The sequence below is a fragment of the Sus scrofa genome, chromosome 8 (assembly GCF_000003025.6).
Source record: "Sus scrofa isolate TJ Tabasco breed Duroc chromosome 8, Sscrofa11.1, whole genome shotgun sequence".
NCBI lineage: Eukaryota > Metazoa > Chordata > Mammalia > Artiodactyla > Suidae > Sus > Sus scrofa.
In genome coordinates, this window is record NC_010450.4 from 78,030,292 (window position 1) to 78,057,723 (window position 27,432).

The window sequence follows — 27,432 nt, forward strand, 5'->3', positions numbered from 1 at the left end:
TTGTCTCTCCTTGTGCCTCATGGTGTCAATTAGCTACTGCACCTATGGGCATCCTGTTAGTGTTCTGGGAGGGAAAAAGGCAAAGGCTACTCCAGCTCTGTTTCCCTTTTATCAGGTGAAACCCTGCTTCAGCCATTGTAGTGCCTTGTGAATTTGGGTAAGTTATTTACATTTCAGTTCCTCATGTATTGAGTGGAGATGATTGTTTTTTTGTTTGTTTTTCTTTTTTTATGACAGCTAATTAAAATGAAAATTCATGTAAAGTGCTTAGCATGATACGTACATAGCTCACAGCAATCACTCAGTACACGTGTCCTATTATTTTTGTATTTTTATCATGATTATTTTATTTCCTTTCAGGATTCAGAAAAAAAGCACAGAAATATGCAGAATGAAAAAGTTTTTCCCAACTGCTATTAGCTGTTTGATTTGTAATTATATTGATGATTTATTGCTGTGTAACAAATTACTCCAAAACTTTGAAGCTTAAAACAATGACAACCATTTATCAGCGCACAGTTTCTGTGGCTTAGGAATTTAGGAACAGATTGACTGGACGGTCTGGATCAGTCTCTCATGAGGTTGCATTTAAGATGTTAGCTGGATATATGCCTAAGAGTGGGATTGGTGGGTCACATGGTAGTTCTATATTTAGTTTTCTGAGGTACCTCCATACTGTTCTCCATGGTGGTTGTACCAATTTACATTCCCACCAACAGTGTAGAAGGGTTGGCTTTTTCTTCACACCCTCTCCAGCATTTGTTATTTGTGGACTTATTAATTCGGGAGGGAGTGGGGTGGACTGGGAATCTGGGGTTAATACATGCAAACTATTCCCTTTGGATTGGATAAGCAAAGAGGTTCTGCTGTATAGCACTGGGAACTATATTTAGTCACTTGTGATGGAGCATGATGGAGGATAATGTGAGGAAAAGAATGTATATATATGTGTGTGTGTGTGTATGTGTGATTGGATCACTTTGTTGTACAGTAGAAAATTGGCAGAACACTGTAAGCCAACTACAGTGGAAAAAGTAAAAATCATTAAATTAAAAAAAAAGATGTTAGCTGGGGTTGCAGTCATCTGAAGGCTTAACTGGGGCTGGAAGACCCACTTTCTTTTTTTTTTTGTCTTTTGTCTCTTTAGAGCTGCACCCATGGCATATGGAGGTTCCCAGGCTAGGGGTCAAATCGGAGCTACAGCTGCTGGCTGGCCTACACCACAGCCATAGCCACGCCAGATCTGAGCCATGTCTGTGACCTATACCGCAGCACATGGCAATGCTGGATCCTTAACCCACTGCACGAGGCGAGGGATGGAACCTGCGTCCTCATGGTTCCTAGTCGGATTTGTTTCTACTGCGCCACGATGGGAACTCCTAAAAGACCCACTTCTAAGGCTACTTATGTGACTGGCAAGCAAATGCTTGCCTCATTTCCTCTCCAGGTGCGTCTGTCTTAGAGCTACTTGAGTATCCTCATGACATGGTGGCGGATTTTCCTCAGAATGAGTGATACAGGGGAACCATCATTTCCATAATGGCTTAGTCTTGGGGGTCACTCATGTTACTTATGCTGACCTCTCTGTTGCCACACAGAGCAGCTCTTGATTTAATGTGGGAGGTTATGTCTTACTTGGCTTTTGGATTGAACTGTTTATCAAGAGATAGGGCTTCATTTTGATGGACTTTGATTATTCGTATTTTCTTTTCCCTTAAAGTAACCTTAATTTAAGATGTCTCTTTCTTTGTCTAATTATTATATTCTCTTAAGTCACAAAAAGAAACCTATAAAAAAAAAATAGATTGTTTAAACCATTTACCTGAAAATTTGAAAGGCATTCTAAATGTTTGCCTAAAACATAGTCAATTCTATTATATTATTCATAGCAGGAAGCTTCAAGAACACAAATACATTATCCAGTGTTTCTCAAAACAGCTTTGGAAGAATGCCATTACTGTGAAAACTCTTGTCAAGAAAAAGAAAGGAGTTCCCATTGTGGTGCAGCGGAAATGAATTCGACTAGGAACCATGAGGTTGTGGGTTTGATCCTTGGTCTTGCTCAGTGGGTTAAGCATCCGGTGTTGCCATGAGCTGGGGTGTAGGTCACAGACGTGGCTCAGATCTGGCATTGCTGTGGCTCTGGTGTAGGCCAGCCGGCTACAGCTCCAATTAGACCCCTAGCCTGGGAACCTCCATACGCCGCCTTGAGTGCTGCCCTGAAAGGGCAGAAGACAAAAAAGAAGTTCTTATAGACAGTGAAGTTCACAAATTTTTCAAATACTTAGTTTAGCTCACTGTGTAAAGAAACTTTTGAAAGCCCAATTTATAGATTAGATTATTAATGAAGATGTAAGGAAAACATCAGGCTAAGAGTCAGTCTGATTAGAGGTTTTGGCTGTGAATTAATACACAGTCATTTGTTCCTCTATAAAATATATGTGCAGTTATTAATCTCTATGACTTACTTGGTACTTATAAGAATTAGTATAGTAGTAGAAATGGAAATTTTATGTATTTATTTTTAATTTAAAAAATTTTTTAATTTTATGATTTTTATTTTTTTCCATTATAGCTGGTTTACAGTGTTCTGTCAGTTTTCTACTGTACAGCATGGTGACCCAGTTACACATACATGGATACATTCTTTTTTCTCACATTATCATCCTCCAGTATAAGTGACCAGACATAACTTCCAATGCTACACAGCAGGATCTGAAGTGGAAATTTTATATCAGAATAATTGTATTGGTAATATTACTAAAACAGTTGATGGAGTTCCTGTTGTGGTGCAGTGGAAATGAATCCGACTAGGAACCATGAGCTTTCAGGTTTGATCCCTGCCCTTGCTCAGTGGGTTAAGGATCCAGCGTTGCCATGAGCTGTGGCCTAGGTCAGAGACACGGCTTACATCTGGCATGGCTGTGGCTGTGGCTGTGGCTGTGGTGCAGGCCGGCCGGTCGGCAGCTACAGCTCTGATTCTACCCCTAGTGTGGGAACCTCCATATGCTGCAGTAAAAAGCAAAAAATAAAAATAAAAAAATAAAATGCTTCTGGGCATTCTGAGCAAATAGTGAAAGACCCAAAGGACAGTAAGTATTAGAAGGACAACAAAAACCTCAAAGGGAGTAATTTTCAGTTCCAAATATTAAATGGTTGACAGGAAATTATTATCCATGAGTTTAATTCTCTTAACCTTTATATTCAGAATTTTATGATTGTAGAAATTCATGATAATTGTTGTTAATGTATTAGCATAAGTCCTCCAAGCCCAGGTCAGTCTCGCTGTGTGATTATGGAATATATTTCTTTTCTTTTTAGTCTTCCAGGGTATTTGTGATTGTGATACATTACAAAATGCCAAGGATTAAAAAATTTTGTTCACTGTATCCAATCACTTATGATAGAACATGATAGAAGATAATATGAGAAAAAGAATGTATATGTATGTATGTCTAGGCCACTTTGCTGTACAGTGGAAATTGACAGAATATTATAAATCAACTATAAGAAGAAATTAAAAAAAAATAAAATGAGGCTAAAAAGACCCCCAAAACTTATGTTCACCTCTTCTAATTTCCTTGTATTCCATGTCTTCTCCATCTGAATTCTACCTTTTTTCTCTAGTCAGTAGATTATATTTTTTTCTTGACTTTGTATATCAATGAGATTTTTTTTTTCAGATTTGCTTTAAACTTTAGCTGTACTAAGACAAACAGTAAAATTCACTGTTTTCATATGTATGGTTTTATGAAGTTTGACGGATGGATATACTTTGGTATCTGATATGATAATCAAGATATTGAAAATTTTATCGTCCCAAAAGTTCCCTCATGTTTTTCGTGTTTAGTTCTGTCCCTCCATTCTTAACCCTTTTACAATCACTGATCTAACTTCTTTCCGTATACTTTTTCATTTCTATAATGTCATATAAATGTAATCATACAACTTGTAGTTTTTATGTCTAGCTTTTTCGACTTAGTGTAATGCTTTTGGGATTGATTCATATTGTTAATGGTATCAGTAACTTGTTCTTATTATTGCTGATTAGTACTTTATTGTCCAGTTGTACTGCAACGTGTTTCTCCATTTACTAGTTGATGGGCATTGGAATTGTTTCCAGTTTTGGGTGATTCTAAATAAAGCTGCTATAAACATTCATGTAAAGATCTTTATGTGGACAAATGCTTTTGCGAAATGTTGAGCTTTTGTGGGAATCTTTATTATCATTGAAACTGAAGTGCCTACCTTTTCTTCTATGGAGAGAGAGTTTAAGATACTAGAAGTAGGACTTCAGGAGTTCCTGTTGTGATGCAGCAGAAATGAATCTGACTAGGAACCATGAAGTTTCAGGTTCGATCCCTGGCTCTCTCAGTGGGTTAAGCATCTGGTGTTGCCGTGAATTGTGGTGTAGGTTGCAGATGTGGCTCAGATCTGGTGTGGCTGTGGCTGTGGCACAGGCCGGCAGTAACAGCTCTGATTAGACCTCTTACCTGGGAACCTCCATATTCTGCGGGTGAGGCCCTAAAATGACAAAAGACAAAAAAAAAAAAAAAAAAAAAAAAAAAGGAAGTAGGACTTCACATTTCTTGCCTATGGCACTGGCATATAATTAGAGCTCAAATTTGTTTCCATAATTTTTAAATTATGAAAGTAATAATATTTAAATCTAATGGTATATATTCTAAGGATCTATTATATGTGAAGCATAATGCTTAGATTAAAAAGAATAAAATTTTTTTTGAAAATGATTTATATTTTCAGTGATCATCAGCAATGCTATTTGAGTGGAAGACTGATGGGAAATAATTGGAGAAGTGATTAAGATTTGTGATGTGAAAATGTATATCGTATGATAGAAATATTAGGTTAAGTCCTGTGTGATTGTTGTCTTATAGTCAGAAACAGCTGAATATTGGTAACATAATGTGGGTTGTCCAGGTTTTTTTGTCGGCTGGAATGGTCAGAATGATTCTTAGAAGGGAATGGTCTTAAATGGGTCTTAAGAAAATGTTAGGAAATAGTTCTTCAAAGGATACAAGAAAATGGAAAGCTAGTTGTAGAGAAGAGCAGATTTAACCTAATTTTCTGAAATAAGAAATTTCTCATATTTTTGGAGTTCCCGTCGTGGTGCAGTGGAAGTGAATCTGACTAGGAACCATGAGGTTGTGGGTTCGAACCCTGGCCTTGCTCAGGAGTTAAGGATTCGGCATTGCCATGAGCTGTGGTGTAGGTTGCAGACGAAGCTTGGATCTGGCATTGCTGTGGCTCTGGCATAGGTCGGCGGCTGTAGCTCCAATTAGACACCTAGCCTGGGCATCTCCATATGCCTCAGGTGTGGCCCTAAAAGGACAAAGGAGAAAAAAAATTCTCATATTAGAATTACACTAAATGTTCTCTAATTTCTAGCACCTGGATATAGTTTTTAAAAATTATAGAAGGAACAATTATTTTAGTAGGAACAAAGGAGAATCAGAATTGCTAAAAAGAAAATTTGTTAAACTCATCCCTTACTATTGAGAGTATAATTTATAATTCATATTGGATCCTGAAATAGCAGATTTGATTGCCAGTACCCAATCATTAGGAAATATTTTAGACTCATATTTATGTGAAATTCTTTGAATGGGATATGACATTTTATTAAGGGTTATAATTATTGTAATTCATAATGAACTTACTGCTTTTTCTTACATATATTGCATCTAGGTCGTAATTTTCTCTATTTACATCCATAGCAGAGAGAAACACTTTTCTGTGTTTACTTACAGAAATTAAAATTCCATGAGCGAGAACTATTACTTCATAGGAAATTTTTTCTTTTGTTTTTTTAAAAATTTTGTTTTAATTAATTTTTATTGGAATATAGTTGCTTTACAATATTGTGTTAGTTTCAGGTGTACAGCAAAGGGATTCAGTTATGTGTATACACACATCCATTCTTTTTCAGATTATTTTCCTATATAGGTTATTATAGAATATTGACTAGAGTTCCCTGTCCTATACAGTAGGTCCTTGTTGGTTGTCTATTTTATATATAGCATCTGTATATGTTAATCCCAAACTCCTACTTTGTCCCTCCCCTTTCCCCCCATGTTTTCTCTTTGGTAAACATACATTTGTTTTTGAAATCTGTGAATCTGTTTCTGTTTTGTAAATAAGTTCATTTGTATCATTTAAAAAATTAGATTCCACATGTAATTGATATATGATATTTGTCTTTCTCCATACTGATTTCCATAGTGGTTGTACTAATTTACATTCCCACCGGCAGTGTATGAGAGTTCCCTTTTCTCTACCCCCCGCCCCAGTAGAGAATGCAGCTTTTTCTAAGAGAATGTTGTGTAGTCTGTGCCCCTCTAGGTTGAATGTGTGTCTTCCTGCTGGCTGTTCTAGGCATATCTTCATCATGGAACCACTTAAATATTTTTTTTGTTGTGAAGTATATAAAACATACCAAAGATACAGTGTGAAATGTATAAATATACTTAAATATTTTAAAAAATGTACATGCATATACCGAACATTTAGATTAATGATAGAACCATATTAATACCTTGGAATCTTTTTATCCCCATCGGAACAATTATCCACATCCTAAATCTGGTATGAACCATTCCTAAAAAATAGTTTATCATCTATGTATGTATTTTTTAACAATATATTATTTATTTTTGAAAAACTGATTATAATCACACACCTACTTCTCTAAGGAAGGTGCAGTGCTGTCTCTCTTAAGTGAAGGTGCTGGGGGTAGATAGCTGAATAGGGTCTCTAGGTCATGGTCTGGCTTTTTAAAGAAATTGCATGAGCCCTTACTGGGATATTCAGTAGGCAACATCAAACATGTATCCTGGTGGAGTTCCTTGGTGGCCTACTGGTCAAGCATTTGGTGTTGTCACTGCTGTGCCTTGGGTTCAAGGCTGAGGAATTTCCACTTGCCAACAAACAAACAAAACCAAAAAAACCCAAAAACCCTGGGAAATTTAGAGGTGTATCAGTTTGTTAGGGCTGCTATAGCACGGTACCAAAAATTGAACATCCCAGACTACAGCTTTAAAGTTCTGTAGGCTAGGAATCCAAGAGTAATGTGTGGGCAGTGTTGTTTTTTTCTGAACACTGTGAGAGAGAATGTAGGTTTTAGGCTGATAGAACAGATACCCCAGATATAGAAACCTGTCTTTCAGGTGAGAGTTTGGGTAGTTAAATGTCCAGGGCTACTGAGGCAGCTCTGTAATTGTCAGAGTCCATAGACCTTTATGCTCTGTTATCTTCAACATGAGACACAGAGATTCCAAGATGCTACTCTAGCTCTCACCATCATTTTAGCATCTTGTGTAATAGGAAGGAGGAACGTTGCAAAAAGGAGTCAAGTTAATTCCTTTTAAGAGTCAAGTTAATTCCTTTTAAGAGTTAATTCCTTTTAAGCAGTAAGAGTTGTACATACTGCTGCCTATCCTCATTGGTTGGAACTTGGTTACATGGCTGTAACTTTAAGGAAAACGGGAAAGTGAGGTCCTTTGCCTGGGCCCCGGTACCAAACTAGAAACTGCTATTGTGGAAGAAGAAGAAAATGTAAATTGGGACTTAGTGCAGGTCTGTGCCATAGCATTGTAATTTTTCCTCAACTTCTCCCTATTGATAAGTTTCTAGTGACTGTAAACGGGCTTAGGGTCACCTTCACTTAGGAATGGATTCCTAGGGATAAATTTGGTACCTTGAAATTGGCACTTTTAAAAAGTCAACACTTTATTATTACTATTATTATTTTGACTGTGCCCACTGCTTGCACAAGTTCCTGCGCCAGGGATAGAAACCTGAGCCATAGCAGCGACCTGGGCAGTGGCTGCAGTGACAGTGCCCAATTTGAGCCACCTGGGAACGCTAAAAGTCCATATAGTTTTGGAGGATGTACATAAATTAAAAAAAAATGAACTCTTTGGTCAGTTCATTTTATAATGAGTACACAGGTCCAGTGAAAAAAGTGATTTGCTCTATGAAATAGAAAATCCCTAATTAGGGTCATAAGCTGTGATTCTACTCTATCCAGTTTTTGCTATGCCACAGGCTTTGAGGAAAAATTCAGTAAGTTTCCAGAGAAAACATAGCTTAACTTTGAAGTATTAGAATTTTCTACGTATGATAGTCTTTCCAGTTTTATAAATCTTTTGGAGAGAAAATAATTATTTTTGGTCTGTATTTATTTCTTGTTTATTTTTTTTTAATTCAAGTGACTTTAGTGACTAATTTCAGCTTGAAGGTTTTTACTAATATAATCATTGTGAAGAAAAGAAGCATCGTGCCCAGTTAAAGTCTCAATAAAAAACTTGTGAAGGTTTATTCAGATTCTTTGAATAATACACTTTAAAATTTCTGTAATCTTGTACATTAAACTAAAACCTATGGAAAGCATGTTATGCCACCCTGAAGGTGACTATAAAAATTGTTTATGAAGTTCAGGCCAAGACTAAAATATGTTGAAATGGAGAGTTTTGAAAAATGTTCTATATAGCAAAGGAGACCAAATCATGCTAAAATGCAGAAAAAGACTATACATCAGTTTCCAGGCTACATTATTCAAAAAAATACAACCATAAAAAAGGTAATAAGATTACATTTTCACATTTCATGGCTAGTAAAGTGCATTAGGCTGCTCAGATATTCATAACTTACTGTGACATTTGGGAAGATTACATTTTGTAGTGCACAGCCATTACTACAGCTCAGATAATAACTAGCCAATGCCTGGACTTGGATTATGATCCCTGTCATTGGGAACAAATTTGTGTTTTGAAGGTTGATCAGCTTCAAATAACTATTAGAAAGGGTTAACATGACATACTATAGACCCTGGGCCTGCTTTTTAGGTATAATAGATATGCATACATGTAGTATATCAAATGTGCCACGTATTTGTATGTACCAATTTCTGCCATCAATTTTCTCCTTGAAAGGCATATTTTATAATATTTAAAGCAGTGGAGAAATATTTAAAACACCTGTCCGGATATTGCTCTCACAGTATAAACTCAATTTAAAAGCCAGTGAAATATTTGGAGGTTTTTTGGAAATTACTTTCAAAAATTAATTCTATGGCTTCTTGGCAGGGTGGTTACTGATGGTAATAAACACAGATCAAAATGAAAGATTGATGTAAGTAATAGGAAGGTGAAGGTAAGGTCACTTAAGTTAGTCGCAACTAGGTTTTTGACCTATTTAGTCTCTGTAGAGGCTGTCCTGAAGTGTACATGTACTAAAAACTCTCCCTGTGTCCTCGTTCCCCACATTCTTAGTTGTCTCTTCAGAGGGACTCACTGTTTAATTCTTGTGTATCATTCTTAGGTATACATCTATATTTATATGTTTTACACTCAAATTGTGGCATACTGTTCATGCTTTTTTCCATCTTGATTTCTTACCTAAACGGTATGTTTTAGAGGTCTTTGTATGTCAAATGGAGCTTCCTCATTATTTTCAATGACTTTATCATAGTCCTCATACAGTTAAATATACTTTACTAACTGTACCTAATATTTTTTTGGGGAGGGTATTGTTTCTTCTGTTCTCTATTGAAATGCTAAAAGAAAGTTCTTGTATCTAACATCATTACCTAAATGTACCTATGGAATAAATTTCTAATTGTTAAGGTAACCACTTGTGTCTGCCTTCTATTTAGCGTAATTCTTTTGAGATTGATTCCCTTTATCAACTACTTTTCTCATTTATAGTAATTTTTCAGTTTTTTAGATACATATATCATATCACCTGAAAATAATTGGAATTTAAAGCCTTTGTTCCAGTTTATACATGTCACTGCCTTTTGACTAAATGTGATTTCTGTATCTCCAGAATAATATCAAATAATGGTGATGGTAGTACATCCTGGTTTTATTTCTGACTTTTGTGAGAATCATTCCAGTTTTCATAACTGGGCAGAATGCTGGCTTTTAAAGGTGTATTTTTGTTATTAAATGAAGTCTTTTAAAATTAATAAATGTAGAAAGTTTGATGGAAATACAAACCCACCATTTAACTATGCCACAGTACTTTGAGTTGTAGGTAACATCCATCACTGGATGCTTAAAAGTATGATGAAAAACAAGATATTTCTGTAGTCTCAAAGTATTCCTTAGAAGATGCTTAATAATTTAAAAATAGAAAAATCTGACAGACACCTCCTTAAGCAAGTGATCATAGCTAATTTCACCAATAGTGAGACATACTGACGTCAGATACCACCAGAAATGGTACAACCAGAAAGACACACATCACCTCTGGTGTGTTTTTATCAAAAATGTATAACCTAAGTTGAAACATGATGAAATGCTCAGATTGGAAGACAGTCTATAAAATAACTGGCAAATACACTTGGCAAGTGTCAAAATCATGAAACCAAAGAATGCCTGTGCAGCTGTCTCAGTTTGGGTAAGACTGAGGGGATGTTCATCCTGGATCAGAAAAGATCATTAGTGTGGCCAGTAATATCTGTAGTATTGTATCTGGTTTTAATGATGGTACTATGATTGTGTAATCACATTGGGGGGAGATGGGTAGAGGGTATACAGCAACTCTATAAAATTATTTCAAAATAAAGTTAAAGACAAAACAGACAAACAATAGCCACAAATAGTCATAAAAGCAAAAGACAAAAGACAAAATAGCAAAATAGTCATAAAGCAAAAAAAAAGTTCTCTATTATAGTTCATATGTAGTTTACAGAATTTTGGGGTACACTTAGAGAGCCAAGCGTGTATACTTCATAGCCAGCACCATATATCTAGGAGAATTGCCCAGTCATATCAGGGAACTCTTTAACAGAAACCCAGTTGCCATCTCCTCAGGCCACATGTTACTGATCTTGCAAAGAATTGTACATTCAAATCTCTGCCGGAGCTTTCCTAGAACCAAAAGCCTTTATCACTGTGCTTGCCAGGACTTCTTATCTCCCTGCGTGCAGATACTGTCTCCTGTTTTTTGATTTTCCATTTTTCCTTTCTCATGCCAGTGTATATCTTTGGCAACCTGGGATGTAAGGAGTTTTAATTCAATTTTTAGTTCTGAACCTTTTTTACTTTCCTGGAGTAAACTCTATTTGGTTTATTATTCTCTTATGAGCTGCTGGATTTTGTTTTGTACAGTTCACTTTCTCCTAATTCTTGTCTACCTTTTGGGTTTGGGAAAGCATAATAAAAAAGAAGAAATCAGAAGGACAGGACTATAGGTGAATTATGTATGTGATTATTTCTGACAGAGATCTTTAAAAAAATCTGGTTTAAAAAGATAGGCTTGCTAAGGTAATTCTAAAAGTATGCAGGAGTTTCTGTTGTGGCTCAGTGGTTAACGAATCCGACTAGGAACCATGAGGTTGGGGGTTTGATCCCTGGCCTTGCTCAGTGGGTTAAGGATCTGGCGTTGCTGTGAGTTGTGGTATAGGTCGCAGATACGGCTTGGATCCTGCTTTGCTGAGGCTGTGGTGTAGGCTGGCAGCTACAGCTCTGATTTGACCCCTAGCCTGGGAACCTCCATGTGCCACGGGTTCGGCCCTAAAAAGCAAAAAAATAAAAAAATAAAAGTATTTCAGTTCCTTTAAATAATTGGGGTTTGTTAAAGTTAAAAAACTTTCCCTCTGTTGGAGGCTGCTGTGAGGGAAATGGCAAGGTAGGAATACAGCTTTTTCCAGCTGTGTTTCCTGACAGTAATATCAATTAAATAAATTTTCTTGGTTACTGACTTCGGGTGTGTGACTAGGTTAAAGTTATGTTTAAGTTATCCTGATTATTGATAAAGGGTATCAAAATGGATAGGTGTAAAAAACCAGGAATTTGACAAATAAAAACTGTAAGTTTTGTTTCTATTCTGGCCTCTTTTCAGCATTTCCTTTTTCTGCTGTGAGCTCATACTTTGTATAGGTTGCTTGAGTAGCTCATACTGTACCTAATTCATAGATGAAATATTGAATTAGAAGTAGTTATAGAGCTCAGTTAGATCTTTATTAGTATCAGGGCAGTAGTTAGTGATTTACCTAAGACATCCCATATTTGTTTTTGTTGAAGAATATTTTCATTTTTATTTTCTAAGTTTTGCTTGACTTTTATCTATCTTAAAGATTTCTTCAGAGGCCTTGTTTTTTAGAGCTGTATATGTGTGTGTGTTTTAAAGGTCTTTTTATTGTTGTAGAGGGTGGAGAAGAAAATGTATATGGGTAGTTACTGAGTGTACTCTAGTTATGTTGAAGAAGTACTAATACTTTTAATGCTTTTTTCTCTCCCCCCACCCCCAACCCACCCTGAAGCTGGTTGGAGGACAGTTTGATTTAGAAATGAATTTCATTATTCAAGAAGGTGAGAGTATCATCTGCATGGTGGACTTACTAGAAAAATGTGATGTTACTTGCCAAGCAGAAGTCTGGAGTATGTTTACAGCCATTCTGAAGAAAAGCATACGAAATCTTCAAATCTGCACTGAAGTTGGCCTTGTTGAAAAAGTGCTTGGGCAAATTGAAAAAGCTGACAGTATGATAGCAGGTATGACTTTCTGTATACAGTACAAAGGATGTGAAGAAATGAAGTTTGATTCTTAGTCTATTTTTCTTATTTAATAACATTTACTTAAGAAATATTTGAGCATCTAACATGTACCTGGAACTTTAGTGTCCAAAGTGAGCATAGCCTGTTTTCATCTTTCAAGAAATTTAAGTAGTTTAATTATTTTATTTTTTGTTTTCTTTGTTTCCAGATCTTTTAGTTGACATGTTGGGAGTGCTGGCTAGCTACAATTTGACAGTTCGAGAACTAAAGCTGTTCTTTAGTAAACTTCAAGGAGATAAAGGACAATGGGTAAATTTAAATACTATTTGGTATTTGAAAGTATCCCTTTCACTGAACCTATTAGTGGCTTTTAAGCAATTGATACTGTTTCACAGGGAGTAAATGTCAAATTGAAGGGAAGAGAGCAGTTAGAATAACATTTAGGGAGTTCCTGTTGTGGCTCAGTGGGTTAAGAACCCAACTAGTATCCATGAGGATGCTGGTTTGATCCCTGGCCTTGCTCAATAGGTTAAGCATCCAATGTTGCTGCAAGCTGTGGTATAGGTCTCATATATGGCCCGGATCCCTTGTTGCTGTGGCTGTGGTGTAGGCCAGCAGCTGCAGCTCCATTTTGACCCCTAGCCTAGGAACTTCCCTATGCCAAAGGTGTGGCCCTAAAAAAAAAAAAGGGAATAGTAAATAGTATTTAGACCTTGCCATGAGCTGATACTGATGTGGACTAAGATAACCTGGTGTTCCAGGCAGGTTGATAATTTGATCCTTCAAATGTTTGTTTTAAATATGCATTCAACATTTATTTAGAGGAAAAGGTAAAGATAGAGAAAAATGTTGGGTAGCAGCACCAAGTTTCTCTATCAGTCTGAGTAGTGTAGCTGACGCACTTAAACTTGAATAACCCACTCAGTGAAGAAAAGCCCTGCCTGTAATTGGATCCACCCTCCCTAGGTACAATTTATTGGTCCTTAGCAATGGTTGGTAATTGTCAGTTGACTTTGAACTACAGGTGCCTGCTTTATCAAACTGTTTCTTCCAACCGTTTACTTACTTTTCCCTTACAGGAATATTAGTAAATATTTTCTCTGTTTTTGTTGCTTTTCTAGGCTTATTTTAGAGCTCTTTAGAAATCCTTGCCTGATGCAATTATTTTGCCAGTTGATCCTTAATCTAGCTCTGTTTAAGTGTATCTAACTTTGTGCTCTGCAATTTTGTACTTCATTGTATAAAATTTTGTAATTTATTGTATTAAAATGATTAGACTCTTTTTTTTCTTTTCTTTTTCTTTCTTTTTTTTTTTTTTTTTTTAGCTTTTGTCTTTGTAGGGCCGTACCTGTGGCATATGGAAGTTCCCAGGCTATGGGTTGAATCAGAGCTACAGCTGCCAGCCTACACCACAGCCACAGCAACACTGGATTCGAGCTGCATCTGCGACCTACACCTCAGCTCACGGCAACACCTGATCCTTAACTGAGCAACCTCATGGTTCCTAGTCAGATTCGTTTCTGCTACACCACGACAGGAACTCCCACAATGATTAGACTCTTTAGCTTCTTTGTATCAAACTCTAGTTATCTGGCTTCTTTTATGATTTTATTATTGATTTTCAGGGATTTTATTATGTTTGTTGGTATGGTTTACCTTGTATTTAACCTTATTTAGAGTTCTTGCATCTGAGAGTTTATAATTTTTATCAAATTTGAAAACATTTTAGTCATTATTTCTTCAAATATCATTTCCTTGTCTCCACCCTCCCTCCCTTCTGGGACTCCGATTATGTGTATGTTAATTTTGGCAGTGCCCCTTAGGTCACTAGATTTTTTTCTCTTTCTCTTTTTTTTTTTTCCCCCTAGTTAGTCTTTTCTCTTTGTGCTTCATTTTAGATTGCTTCTATTGCTTTTTTTAAGGTAATTGATCTTTTTCTTCTGTGGTGTGTTAATATCCATTAAAATTTGAAGATTTTGGATACTTTTAATCTCTGTAATTTTTATTTAGTTCTTTTTTAAAAATATCTTTCATCTTTTTCTTTATTCGTGTTTTCCTTTAAAACCTTAGGAATATGTAGTATCTATTTTTTGCTCACTCATTCTGCTTTTACTTGTAGGTTGATTTTCCTGTTTCTTATGCTAGTGATTTTAGACACAGTGATGTTAGACATCGTGAGTCATTCTTTGTTGAGGGCTAGATTTGGTCGTGTTCCTGTTAAGATTGTTTTTGCAGGCAGATAAGTTACTTGCGGATTAACTTTATCCTTTCAGGCTAGTTTTAAAGTTTTTTTGGTCAGGTCTGGATTGGCTGTTATTCTAGGTCTAGGCCAGCCTTATTATTCAGGCCTGACTTTCTAGGGTCTCTGTGAATGACCCTAAGTCTCAAGACTATGGTCTTGCCATTGTGCTTAGTAGGGTCTTAGCAATTCCTGGCTCTATATTAGCTCTGGGAATTCGTTGACGTATGGCTGTCAAAATCTTGGCCACCCCATCTAGTTGAATTTTAAGTTAGAAATGAACAGTTTGGAATTAGGCCAGAGAGTCAGTGCAGATTTCTGGAGCTTCTTTGCATAGGTCCTTCCTCTGCAGTGCTCTACCCTGAAGGTCCTGTCCACCTCAGACTACCCATTCTCCAGTGGCCGCCTCGTCAACTCCCTGAGACTTTTAAGTCCTCCTTGGTTTCCCTCTCCCTGTGCAGTGATACGTGATATGGACGTCAGCTCCCGTAGAAAGTCTGGGTAATCTAATGACTCATTTTATTTCTCTTTCTTAAGGATCACAGTCTGGAGGTACTTTTTTTCTATGTCTGAAAATAGTTTTTGTTTCATCCATTTTGTCCAGTTTTCTAGTTATTTATGATAAATTGGTAAGTGTAGGTCCTGTTGTGGGATTGGGAGTAGAAATAGGTATAGAGGATAAAGGGGAAAAATAATGAAATATTAATGAAACAAGGACAAGATCTTGTTCAGATGTTATATGTAGGTAACTTTTGCTGTCACAATTCAGTGAAAAAAATTCCTATATCTAAATCCATATCTGCCTTTCTTTCTTTTTTTTAAGTCTTTTTAGGACTGCATCTGTGGCATATGGAAGTTCTTAGGCTAGGGGTCGAATCAGAGCTGCAGCTGCTGGCCTATGACCACAACCGCAGCAACACCAGATCTGAGCTGGTCTGCAACCTGCACTGCAGCTCGTGGCAATGCTGGATCCTTAACCCACTGAGCAAGGGCCAGGGACTGAACCCACGTCCTCATGGATACTAGTTGGGTTTGTTACCACTGAGCCACAAGGGGAACTCCCTATCTGCCTTTCTGATTATGGCTTTAGCACAGATTTTTACATGTGGAAATAGTGTATCAATGGGAATGAACATTTTTAGGACTCTTGAAATATGGCTACTAAGTTATTTTCTGAAAGTCTTTCCTAGTGTACAATCCTGCAACAGTGTCTGTGGAGGAAAATGCAGCTGCTGGCCTATGCCACAACCACAGCAATGTTGGATCCCAGCTGAGGCTGCGACCTACACCACAGGTCACAGCAAGCCTAGATCCTTAAGCCACTGAGTGAGGCCAGGGATTGAACCCACATCCTCATGAATACTAGTCAGGTTCATTACTGCTGAGCCACAATGGGAACTCCCTTAATGTATTCTTTTAAAATTGGTTTATAGAAAAGAAGATTTTGAGGATTGATTTCTCTAGATAGAAATGCTATAATACTGGAGTTCCCGTTGTGGTTCAGTGGTTAACAAATCCGACTAGGAACAATAAGGTTGCGGGTTCGATCCCTGGCCTTGCTCAGTGAGTTAAAGATCTGGTTGCCATGAGCTGTGGTGTAGATTACAGATGCGGCTCGGGTCCCTTGTTGCTGTGGCTCGGGTGTACGCCGGCGGCTGCAGCTTTGATTTGACCTCCTAGTCTGGGAACCTCCTTATGCAGTGGGAGCGGCCCAAGAAAAGGCAAAAAGCCAAAAAAAAAAAAAAAAAACCCCTCAAAAAAAAAAAAAAAAACCCAAACAAACAAACAAAAAAGAAATGCTGTAATACTATATTTTCATTTTTGACTGTAGATTATTTTTGATAATTTGATATTAGAATTTATTTAAGGGAGTTCCTTTTGTGGCACAGTGTTTTGAAATGAATCTGACAGTATCCATGAGGATGCAGGTTCAATCCCTGGCCTTGCTCAGTGGGTTAAAGGATCTGCTGTTTACATGAGCTATGGTGCAGGTCCTAGATGCAGCTCTGACCAGGTGTTGCCCTGGCTGTGGCGTAGGGCGGCAGCTATAGCTCTGATTTGACCCCTAGCCTGGAAACTTCCATATGCCTCGGGTGCAGCCCTAAAAAGCCAAAAAAAAGAAAAAGGATGAGCTCTAAAGAATGGGTAAGGTTTATTTAGCTAAGAAGGGGGTCTAGTGAGAATATTTTATGCACGAGGAATAGCTTGTGCTAGGGCCTCTTATGGGAAGAAGACAGAGAAGGCATTGTAGATGGAGTGCAGAGAGATGCAAAAAGAGACCAGGGAGGTCGGTAAATGTCCTGTGGACTATTTGGGGGTTTTGGTCTTTACGTTAGTGGCAGTGGGAAGCTACAGGAGAGATAGAATAATATAAAGATGAAAGTGGAACTGACAGCACTAACAGCTTGAACCTAGCCGGAACACAGATTGGGACTTGAACCCAGCCTAGACCCAGATTGGGACTTGAACCCACAGTTTTATATTAGAATCACTCACCCAGTGTCTGGACTCACTGAGGTTCCGGTTCTTCATGCCTCTGCACAGAAGGAATTGAGCGAGAGACAAAGTGATAGGCAAGAAATAGATTTATTAAGATAGGATGCTTGTGACAGATGCAAGCAGGCAGGCATGGAAGCCCTGCCCCCAGGATCTGGTGGGCTACAGTTTTATTTTCCAAGGGTAGTGGGAGTCAGAAAAAGACTACCTCTTCCTCTTTCTTTGAGCTGTAGCTCCTCCTTAGTATCCCTTAAGGTGTGTATTCAAATCAGCAAAAGGGTGGTCCTCAAACTCCTGCCCTTGGTCTGAACCTGAATGTAGGGCTCACCCCATCCCCCACACAATGACCCAAGGCAATTCTCGCCTCCACTAGTCAAGCAAGGCTACCTAGTGCTGATGGCTTTCTTGAGCAGTTATTAACTTACAGTGATCTCCCAAGGTCCCCTAGGTTTCCCTCTGTATCTGTGATGCCTTATTGGGACTTTGTAGGACTACCTGTGCCTACTACATCCCTATCAAAAGTGCAGTGATTAAAAGCATGGACTCTGGAGTCAGACTGAACTCTGATCTCATTCTTGTCACTTACTACCTGTGTGACCTTGGACATGTTCCTCTACCTCAGATTTCTCCTCTGTAAAAACAGAATGGTAATAACCTCTGGTGTGGTTATGAGGCTAAAATATTTAAAGTGTCTTTAACAGTGGGTTTGGTAAACTTTTTTTTTTGTGAAGTTATAAAGTGTTTTATGGAGTTCCTGTCGTGGGTGCAGCGGAAACGAATCCAACTAGGAACCATGAAGTTCTGGGTTCCATCCCTGGCCTTGATCAGTGAGCTGTAGGTCGCAGACGTGGCTCCGATCCTGCTGTGGCTGTGGTGTAGGCCGGCGGCTGTAGCTCTGATCCGACCACTAGCCTGGGAACCTCCATATGCGGAGGGTGTGGCCCTAAAAAGCAAAAAAAAAAAAAAAAAAAAAAAAAAAGTTTTAAAGGTGGATGGGTGGTGAATTGATGTTTGTATTTTTAAAAGGTCATTTTTGCTGTAGCGTGGAGAACAGTTACAACTTAAATGATATTGGCTCATATTTATCCAACACCTCATATGAAACAATGGCATAGGGTGCATTGTTTCCCTTCCATCCTTCCTCCCTCCCTCCTTCTCCCTCTCCCTGTCCTCTCTCCCTCCCTCCCTTCCTCTCTTTCTTTCTTTTTAATGGCCACATCTGCGGCATATGGAAGTTCCCAGGCCAAGGACAGAATCAGAGACCTATGCTGCAGTTGCAGCAGTACTTTATTCTTTAACCCGCTGTTCAGGCCAGGTACCACACCTAAACCCACACCTCTGCAGTGACCTGAGCCACTGCAGTAGGATTCCTAGCCCACTGTGCCACAGTGGCAATTCCTGTTTCTTTAAGATAGTTTAAAATAAACTTTCTTTGGTTATTTTAAATGCTTTTTAGCTTATAGAGTTATTTAGTTATTTTTGGGATATGTTAAGTATAGTTATATTACAAGTAGGTATTTTTGTTTTATGGTTAATAATGTGGTTAATGAATTACTGATTATTTTCATAGCCTCCACATGCTGGGAAGTTGTTGTCTGTGTTAAAGCATATGCCTCAGAAATATGGTCCTGATGCCTTTTTCAACTTTCCAGGAAAGAGTGCTGCAGTAAGTACATTCTAATAAGAAAATCACTTGGAGTTCTTTCCTTTGCTTCTTCCAAGTATGGCTCTATAAACACTCCTGATGTGTTCTGTGTTAGGTAGAAATTTCTTTGCACAACCTAACTTAATCCTTACAGCAGTTGTGCATGTTACCTTTTTTTTTTTTTTTTTTTTTAATGGTTTCAAAGGTGAGGAAGTAGAGGCTCCAAGAAGTTAAGAAAGCTACCACTTAGCCCTTCAGCGGCAATAGAATAAGAACCCAACTCTTTTCAATTTAAGCCCTGTTGTCTTATGAATTTATCTCTGCATTCTCAAATAGAAATTTATGTGTAGCATTTTCACCTTTATCTTTCCGATCATCTTTCTTTAGCCTTACTTTTCACAATTACTGTTTCTTTTAACCTGATGTAAAAAATGAGAATAATTCTTGGAAATTTTATAGGTAGGTTTTTCTGAACTGTGAGTTTCCATATTATATTAGTCTCAGCATTTTTATGAGCTGTAGTCAGTTTATAAATAAGACAATTATGTTTGCCAGTAAAATTTGTAATAATTTGGAGTTCCCGTCATGGCTCAGTGGTTAATGAATCTGACAAGGAACCATGAGGTTGCGGGTTTGATCCCTGGCCTCGCTCAGTGGGTTAAGGATCTGGTGTTGCCATGAACTGTGGTGTAGGTCGCAGACATGGCTTGGATCTGGCATTGCTGTGGCTGAGGTATAGGCCGGCAGCTGCACCTCCAATTCGAGTCCTAGCCTGGGAACCTCCATGTGCCGCAGGTGCGGCCCTAGAAAAGGCAAAAAGACAAAGGAAAAACAAAAGGTAATATTTCAAAATATTATAGGATTATATTATATAATGTATATGTGTTATTTATGCAAGCTTTTCCACCTTTTCATTATTACACTGGCCTTCCTGTTACAAGCAAACATTTTTTTGAAGATATTTCAGCCTGTTCTTTTTCTGAGCTTACCTTTTATTCATTTTTTACTTTTGTTCTCATGTCTTACTTGCTTAAGGCCCCTGTGTAGCCAGGCAGTGCCAGCAGAAAGAAAACAGTGTTTTAAAAGGACATTTGTGATATTTTAATGCCTCACACACAGTATATGGTTTTCTTTGGAAAGTTTTATTGCTCATATTATTTTTTCTTTATAATTTTTCCTTAATAATCATTTTAGATTTGAATCTTTCCAGAATAACTTTACTTTCTTGGCACTGAGTTTATCATTTGTCTTGAACATAAAAAAGTATTCTCATAAGATTAACCTTTTTTAAATGCATGTTATAGTTTAATTGCTTATAATTCTTTGAGATTGTCATGTTTCCATTCTATTTACATGTATATATCTTGAAAGTGGGACACTTCAGCTCCACAGTTTTTGGAAATTTCAGAAAATAGATGTTTAGAAAGTATTCAGTGACTCCTTTTTTCCCCTTAAATATAGTTTCTAAAGAGTAGAGTATTCATGGATGAATTATCTTTTTATAAAGCTTTCATATCTTCTACTCTTATTTTTCAGTGAGAGAGAATATATGTATACAGTGAATATGTATACCTTTATTCTTTTTCTTAATGCAGTCTTCATTTTAAATCAGTCTTTGAGGTCTCGATAGTGTTAGTATATAAATTTGACTCTGATGTTTTTCATGTTTTATGGAATATCATATATATATAAAAAGATGTATGCATGTATATGATGTATAGACATAAATGCATATGTAAATTATAACAGTAAACAAAAGCTTTGTAGTATGATCTTTTTAACAGTTTTATTGAGTTGTAATCCACCTGTCATACAATTCACTCATTTATTTACTTATTTTTGCTTTTTAGGGCTGCACCTGCAGCATGTGGAAGTTCCCAGGCTAGGGATTGAATCAGAGCTGCAGCTGCTGGCCTATACTACAGCCACAGCAATGCGGGATCTGAGCCATGTCTGAAACCTTTGCCACAGATCATTCGCCAGATCCTTAACCCACTGAGCAAGGCCAGGGATCGAACCTTCAGCGTCACTGATACTAGTCGGGATTGTAACCCCTCTCAGCCACATCTGGAGCTCCACAATTCACTCATTTGAAGTGTACAATTGAATAGATAAGTGTGTTCACCAAGCTGTGCAACCATTATCACAATCAGTTTTAGAACATTTTCATCACCTCAAAAGAAACCCCATGCTCATTAGCAGTCACTGTACACTTTATACCAAACTCCTAGTTTTAAATTATTCTGTTTTCTGTCTCTTGGATTTGTCAGTGCTGGACAATTCATGCAAATGGAATCATACAGTGTCTGGGCTTTTGTGATTGGGTTTTTCCACTTACCATACTGTTTTCAAGGTCCATTCATGTTGTAGATGTATTAGTGCTTCATTCCTTTCAATGGATGACTAATATATTTGCATAAGAATATACTACACTTTAATTATTCATAAATTAGTACATATTTCAGTTGATTCTACTTAGTTGGAATGTCCTACAGGTTTTTGTGTATATGTGTTCTTTTTTTTTTTTTTTTTAAGGGCCGTATCCATGGCAAATGGAGATTCCTAGGCTAGGGGTCAAGTAGGAGCTGTAGTGGCTGGCCTGTGCCACAGCCACAGCAATACCAGATCCAAGTTGCATCTGTGACCTATACCACAGCTCATAGCAATGCCGGATCCTTTACCCACAGAGTGAGGCCAGGGATTGACCCTGCGTCCTCATGGATGCCAGTAAGATTTGCTTCCACTGAGCCACAGCGAGAACTCTTGTTTTCATTTCTTTTGTGTGTATACCTAGTAGTGGAATTGCTAAGTCATATTGTCTATGTTTAACCACTTGAGGGCCTTCTAGATTGTTTTCCAACGTGGCTATATCATTTTACAATCCCACAAGCAGTTTATGAGGGTTCTAGTTTTTCTACTTGCTTGATAGCACCTACTGGTAACACTATGTCTTTCTTTCTTTCTTTTTTTTTTTTTTTTTGTCTTTTTGTCTTTTTTTTTTGTTGTTGTTGTTGCTATTTCTTGGGCCGCTCCCGCGGCATATGGAGGTTCCCAGGCTAGGGGCCGAATCGGAGCTGTAGCCACCGGCCTATGCCAGAGCCACAGCAACGCGGGATCTGAGCCGCGTCTGCAACCTACACCACAGCTCACGGCAACGACGGATCGTTAACCCACTGAGCAAGGGCAGGGACCGAACCCGCAACCTCATGGTTCCTAGTCGGATTCGTTAACCACTGCGCCACGACGGGAACTCCTGTCTTTCTTTTTGATAATAGTCACCGTCATCCTGGTGGGTGTGAAGTAATATGTCATTGTGGTTTTGGTTTGCATTTCCTTAATGGCTGATGATGTTGAGCATCTTTGCGTGTCCTTATTGGCCATTTGCATATTATCTTGGAGAGACGTCCATTCACATCTTTTGTCCACTTAAAAATTGCATTTTTTGGAGAGTTCCCACTATGGCACAGTAGGTTAAGGATCTGGCATTGTCTCTGCAGTGGTGCTGGTTCAATTCCCACACTGAGTAGGTCACAGCTGCTGCTTGGATTTGATCCCTGGCCTGGGAACCTCCATATGCCGCAGGTGCAGCCAAAAAAAAATTGCATTTGCCTTTTTGTTATTGAATTCTTTAATATGTAAAATATTCTTTATATTCTAAAATATGTAAAAATTCTTTATGTATTCTTCTGGATACAAGTTCCTTATCAGATAATTTGCAAGTATTTTCTCACATTCTTTTGGCCTTCTTTTCATTTTCTAGATGGTGTTCTTTTTTTTTTTTTTTTTTTTTTGTCTTTTTGCCATTTCTTGGGCCGCTCCTGCGGCATATGGAGGTTCCCAGGTTAGGGGTCTAATCGGATCTATAGCTTCCAGCCTACGCCATAGCCATAGTAACGCGGGAACCAAGCCGCATCTGTGACCTACACCACAGCTCACGGCAATGCCGGATCTGTTAACACACTGAGCAAGGTCAGGGGTTGAACCTGCAGCCTCATGGTTCCTAGTCGGATTCATTAACCACTGCGCCACGACGGGAACTCCATAGATGGTATTCTTTAAAGCACAAACCTTTTTAATTTTAACAAAGTCTAGTTCATGTTTTTCCTTTTCTTGGTTGTGCACAAGAAGGATTTTTTTTAACCCAATGTCCCAAAGATTTACCCCCATTTTTCCTTGTGAGAGTTTTATAGTTTTACTTTTCACATTTAGATTGATTGATTTGGGGTTAATTTTTTGTGTATGATGTAAGGAAGTGGTCAACTTCATACTTTTGCTTGTAAATATCATTTTTCAGCACTTTTATTGAAAATATTATTTTTTCCTCATTGAGGTGTTTTGATACTTCGGTTGAAAATCAAGACCACAAAGATGAGTTTATTTCTGGGCTTTCAATTTTTTCCATTAATCTATACCTCTATCTTTAGGCCAATAACACACCAACTTTTATTATTGTATCTTTGTGTTGTAAATTTTGAATTTGGTAGCATGAGCCCTCCAACATTGTTCTTCTTTTTAAAGGTTTTTTTTAAGGGGGGGGAGGGTTTAGGTCTCTTGCATTATGTACTATGATCTTTTAAGTAAAAATTTAATCCAAGTGCTAAAGTCATGATATAAATATCATGACATGAATATATTTTTAAAATATTAGGAAAAAAATGTTATGAACGAATCCTCTTCAGTTTTTTATTTGCTGTTAAATATTACAAGCCTTTTCCTTAACTATTTTCTTTCTTTTCTTGTCCATCTTTCTCTATTCTGATACCTTAACATTTCAGCAGCAAATTTCCAATTTGATATCACTACCTATCTTTTTTAATTGTAATATCTTTGGATATGTTAATTGTAAGAAATGAAGCAAATAAGGTTAGTGTGTCAAGCAGGTCACATGGAATATTTCTATTATTTAACTAAATATCATAACTATGTATTTTGGAAAATTCAGAAGTTATTAAAAATCTTTCAGATAAAGAGATTACTTCTGCATATTTCAATTATGACATAGAATAATATGTAGTTGAAATATAAATACTATTGTGAGGTCTCATTCTCATGATTTCAATAGCACAGTTTTTCTTTTTTTTTAATAGCAAAGTTTTTCATTGTGAGTCAGTAACTCAAAATTTTTTCCTTTAGGCTATTGCATTACCTCCTATAGCCAAATGGCCTTACCAGAATGGTTTTACATTTCATACTTGGCTAAGAATGGATCCTGTAAATAACATCAATGTGGATAAAGATAAACCCTATTTGTATTGGTATGTATTTCTGTAACTTAGTATTGTTATTTTACTTTGAAAATGAGAAGAATATTTAGAGGTGAAATGAAAACTTATTCTTTTTAGTTTCAGAACCAGCAAAGGTCTTGGTTACTCTGCTCACTTCGTTGGGGGCTGTTTGATTATAACATCAATAAAGTCAAAAGGAAAAGGCTTTCAACACTGCGTGAAATTTGATTTCAAGCCACAAAAGGTATACATTCATGTCGAGACATAGTTAAGTTACCAAGCTATTCTCACCTTCACAATGCTTTGTTTTAATGTTTTTGACAGAATATGCAGTAAATCCCAACTCTCTTTTTATACTACTTCAGAAAATGAAGTGTAGATCACTGGACAATTGTTAACCACTTTGGTTTGAATAATAAAAAGAGTGAATATTTAGTTGTAGAGTTCAAGGGAAATACAAGGGGAAAATATCAGTGGGGGTTATTTTAGTAGTAGTGGTAGTGGAGGTTGTAAAAGGTATTTTCTTTTGTAACTTAAAATTTAGAGATTAATACATGGTTTATCAAGAAAATGTACATGTATGCATATGGTAGACAGTTAAATAGATAAAACAAATATGACACAATTTTGACAGTTGTGGAAACTAGATGTTTGGAGAAAGTGTGTATACTTTTTACTTTCAGGGGGTATATTTGAAAGTTTTCCTAATAAAAAGTTGGAAAAATAATTTCTTAGGTAAGTTCTAATCTGTTGAGAGTTCCCTTAAATCAGTATTTTTGCAGAGGTAGAATACAGAATTTAATAAAGGAGGTCTTATTTTATTTTAGATTCAATTGTAATTTAGCATTTAATTTCTCCTTGTTACTGTCAGTGTGGTTGAGTTGTTGGAATGATCACTATCTTTTTTTTTGACCATTTTGCTGATTCAGTGGTATATGGTAACCATAGTGCACATATATAACCGGTGGAAGAACAGTGAGCTTCGATGTTATGTGAATGGTGAGCTTGCTTCCTATGGAGAGATCACGTGGTTTGTCAATACCAGTGATGTAAGTAATTTGAAAAAGTTACAGTGAAATAAGGAAAATATATTTTACATTAAATATAAATTTTAGAATAGCACATAGTGGGTTTTTATCATCATCATTTGGCTAGCATGTTAATATATTAATAGAGAAGAACTGTGCTAATGTGTCACCTAAAATATTACTCAGTCCTTGTTATAAAATTATTTTGAATAGGATAGAGAGAAGGATTAATAGGAAATAGGTATATCTTAAAAGCATTTATATCATTGGTCCATTGATCAAATTAAACTTGAGGAGTTTCTGCTATGGTGCAGTGGGTTAAGAATCTGACTGCTGTGGTTTGGGTCCCTGTGGACACGCATGTTTGCTTTGCAGCACAGTGCAGTGGGTTGAAAGATCCTGCATTACTGTAGTGTGGCAGAGGTTGCAGCTGCAGTTCAGATTCAGTCCCTGCCCCAGGAATTTCTGTATGCTGTGGGTGTGGCCATAAAAATTAAAACGGATTTGAGAGCTCTGCTATGGGGTTCTGATTATTGTAATGCATAGAATTAGATGATGTATGCTTATAAATTTTCCATATAATTCATAGCTGCTTCAGGTAACTATCATGTTATAATATTTTCAGGATTCTTAAATATCTGTAGCTTAGAATTAAATTCAAACTTTTTTTATCCCCTGATTACATTAATAGAAACCTTAAAAAAACAGATCTTGAAAATGAATACTTTTTTTTTTTTTTTTTGGTCATTTCTTGGGCCGGTCCCGTGGCATATGGAGGTTCCCGGGCTAGGGGTTGAGTTGGAGCTATAGCCACTGGCCTATACCAGAGCCACAGCAATGCTGGATCTGAGCTGTGTCTGCAACCTACACCACAGCTTGCAGCAACGCCAGATCGTTAACCCACCGAGCAAGGCCAGGGATCGAACCCGTGACCTCATGGTTCTTAGTCGGATTTATTAACCACTGCACCACGACAGGAACTCTAAAATGAATACGTATTTGCAACACCCATTTACCACTAACTCTTCCTTTCATATCCTGTGCTATGCATATTTATATATTTTACAATGTTAAATGTAAGAGCTCAGGTTATTATAACAGATAGACTTAGGTTTGAATTCCAGCTTTACTGACTACATAGCCTTACTTATTTTATTAGGCCTAAGTTTGCTTACCTAAAAATGAGTGTAGAATAGTACCTATCTCAGAAGGTGCTGTTGAGATTCTGTTCACAAATCCATTGGCGGAGTGCCTTGTACAGAATAAGTGCTCAATAAATGTTAGCTCTCATATTTTTTTAATACAAAAAAGATATCAGATTTGTGTATTGGTTTTCAACCTGTTTTTTCCTTACGTTAACTTTTATTGGGTGCTTCTAACTTTATTTTCTGTAAGCCCCAGCATTGCAACATAAGTACTACTGTAATTTTCACTTTACAGATGAGACTGAGCACAGAGAGGTTAAGTAGTTTGCCAAGAACAGAAGCATGGGAAACAGCGATTTCATCTAGTGGTTTGCCTTCAGAGCCCAAGTGTTAAAAATTTTCTGCATTCCTTAATGTTATTACATATGTATTTTCCAACATCCTTCCTAATGATTTTGTGGTATAAAAGCATACTCTAAGATATGAAGTACTTTCCTTTCCTCATTGTGTATATGGGCTTTTAAAATGTGGTCTTTGCAACCTGGATGTTATTAAGAGGATTTTTTTATTTTAAGAAGAAAAACGCATTGTTTTTCTGGATTTACACATTTCTTTTGAGAGATTGCATCTACTCCCATGAGTTTACCCATTATTTGTATCTTGATGTCTGCAAAAAAATCTGTCTTTACAGTTTTACCTTCTCACCAAACATACTGAACTCTGTTGGCAATTGCTTCTTCCTCCATATTAGTTCACAGAAAAGATGCATTTATTAGATGTCCCAGACTTAACTTGTAATTTTCCTCATTGCTCCAGAATCTGCTTTCTGCCCTGTTCTTTGGTTGACCACGTATGAACCTTCAGAGCCCATAATGACTTTTCTGACTGTGTTTCCTACGTCCACTTTGTCATCAAGTTTTGTTTATTGTACTTCAGAAACTTATCTCCTTTTCTGTGATGTCTTTACTGATCTCTGCACCAAATGAGAATGAATGAAGTGCTAAATGAATTATTATTATTATTTTTCTTTTTGTCTTTTTGCTATTTCTTTGGGGCCGCTCCCACGGCATATGGAGGTTCCCAGGCTAGGGGTCGAATCGGAGTTGTAGCCACTAGCCTACACCAGA

At 37.2% G+C, this 27,432-nt stretch overlaps 1 protein-coding gene across 4 annotated transcripts in view; it reads left to right on the forward strand.

Moving 5' to 3' along the window:
- The window catches only part of LRBA (LPS responsive beige-like anchor protein), a 710,221-nt gene that overhangs the window by 60,205 nt on the left and 622,584 nt on the right, over window positions 1-27,432 (forward strand). For all 4 annotated transcript variants that reach the window (XM_021100638.1, XM_021100636.1, XM_021100637.1 and 1 more), the window contains exons 3-8: window positions 12,293-12,524; window positions 12,736-12,836; window positions 18,833-18,928; window positions 24,041-24,162; window positions 24,250-24,376; window positions 25,062-25,181. In XM_021100638.1, coding sequence (XP_020956297.1) covers window positions 12,293-12,524; window positions 12,736-12,836; window positions 18,833-18,928; window positions 24,041-24,162; window positions 24,250-24,376; window positions 25,062-25,181 — 798 coding nt within the window. The remainder of the gene's footprint in view (window positions 1-12,292; window positions 12,525-12,735; window positions 12,837-18,832; window positions 18,929-24,040; window positions 24,163-24,249; window positions 24,377-25,061; window positions 25,182-27,432) is intronic.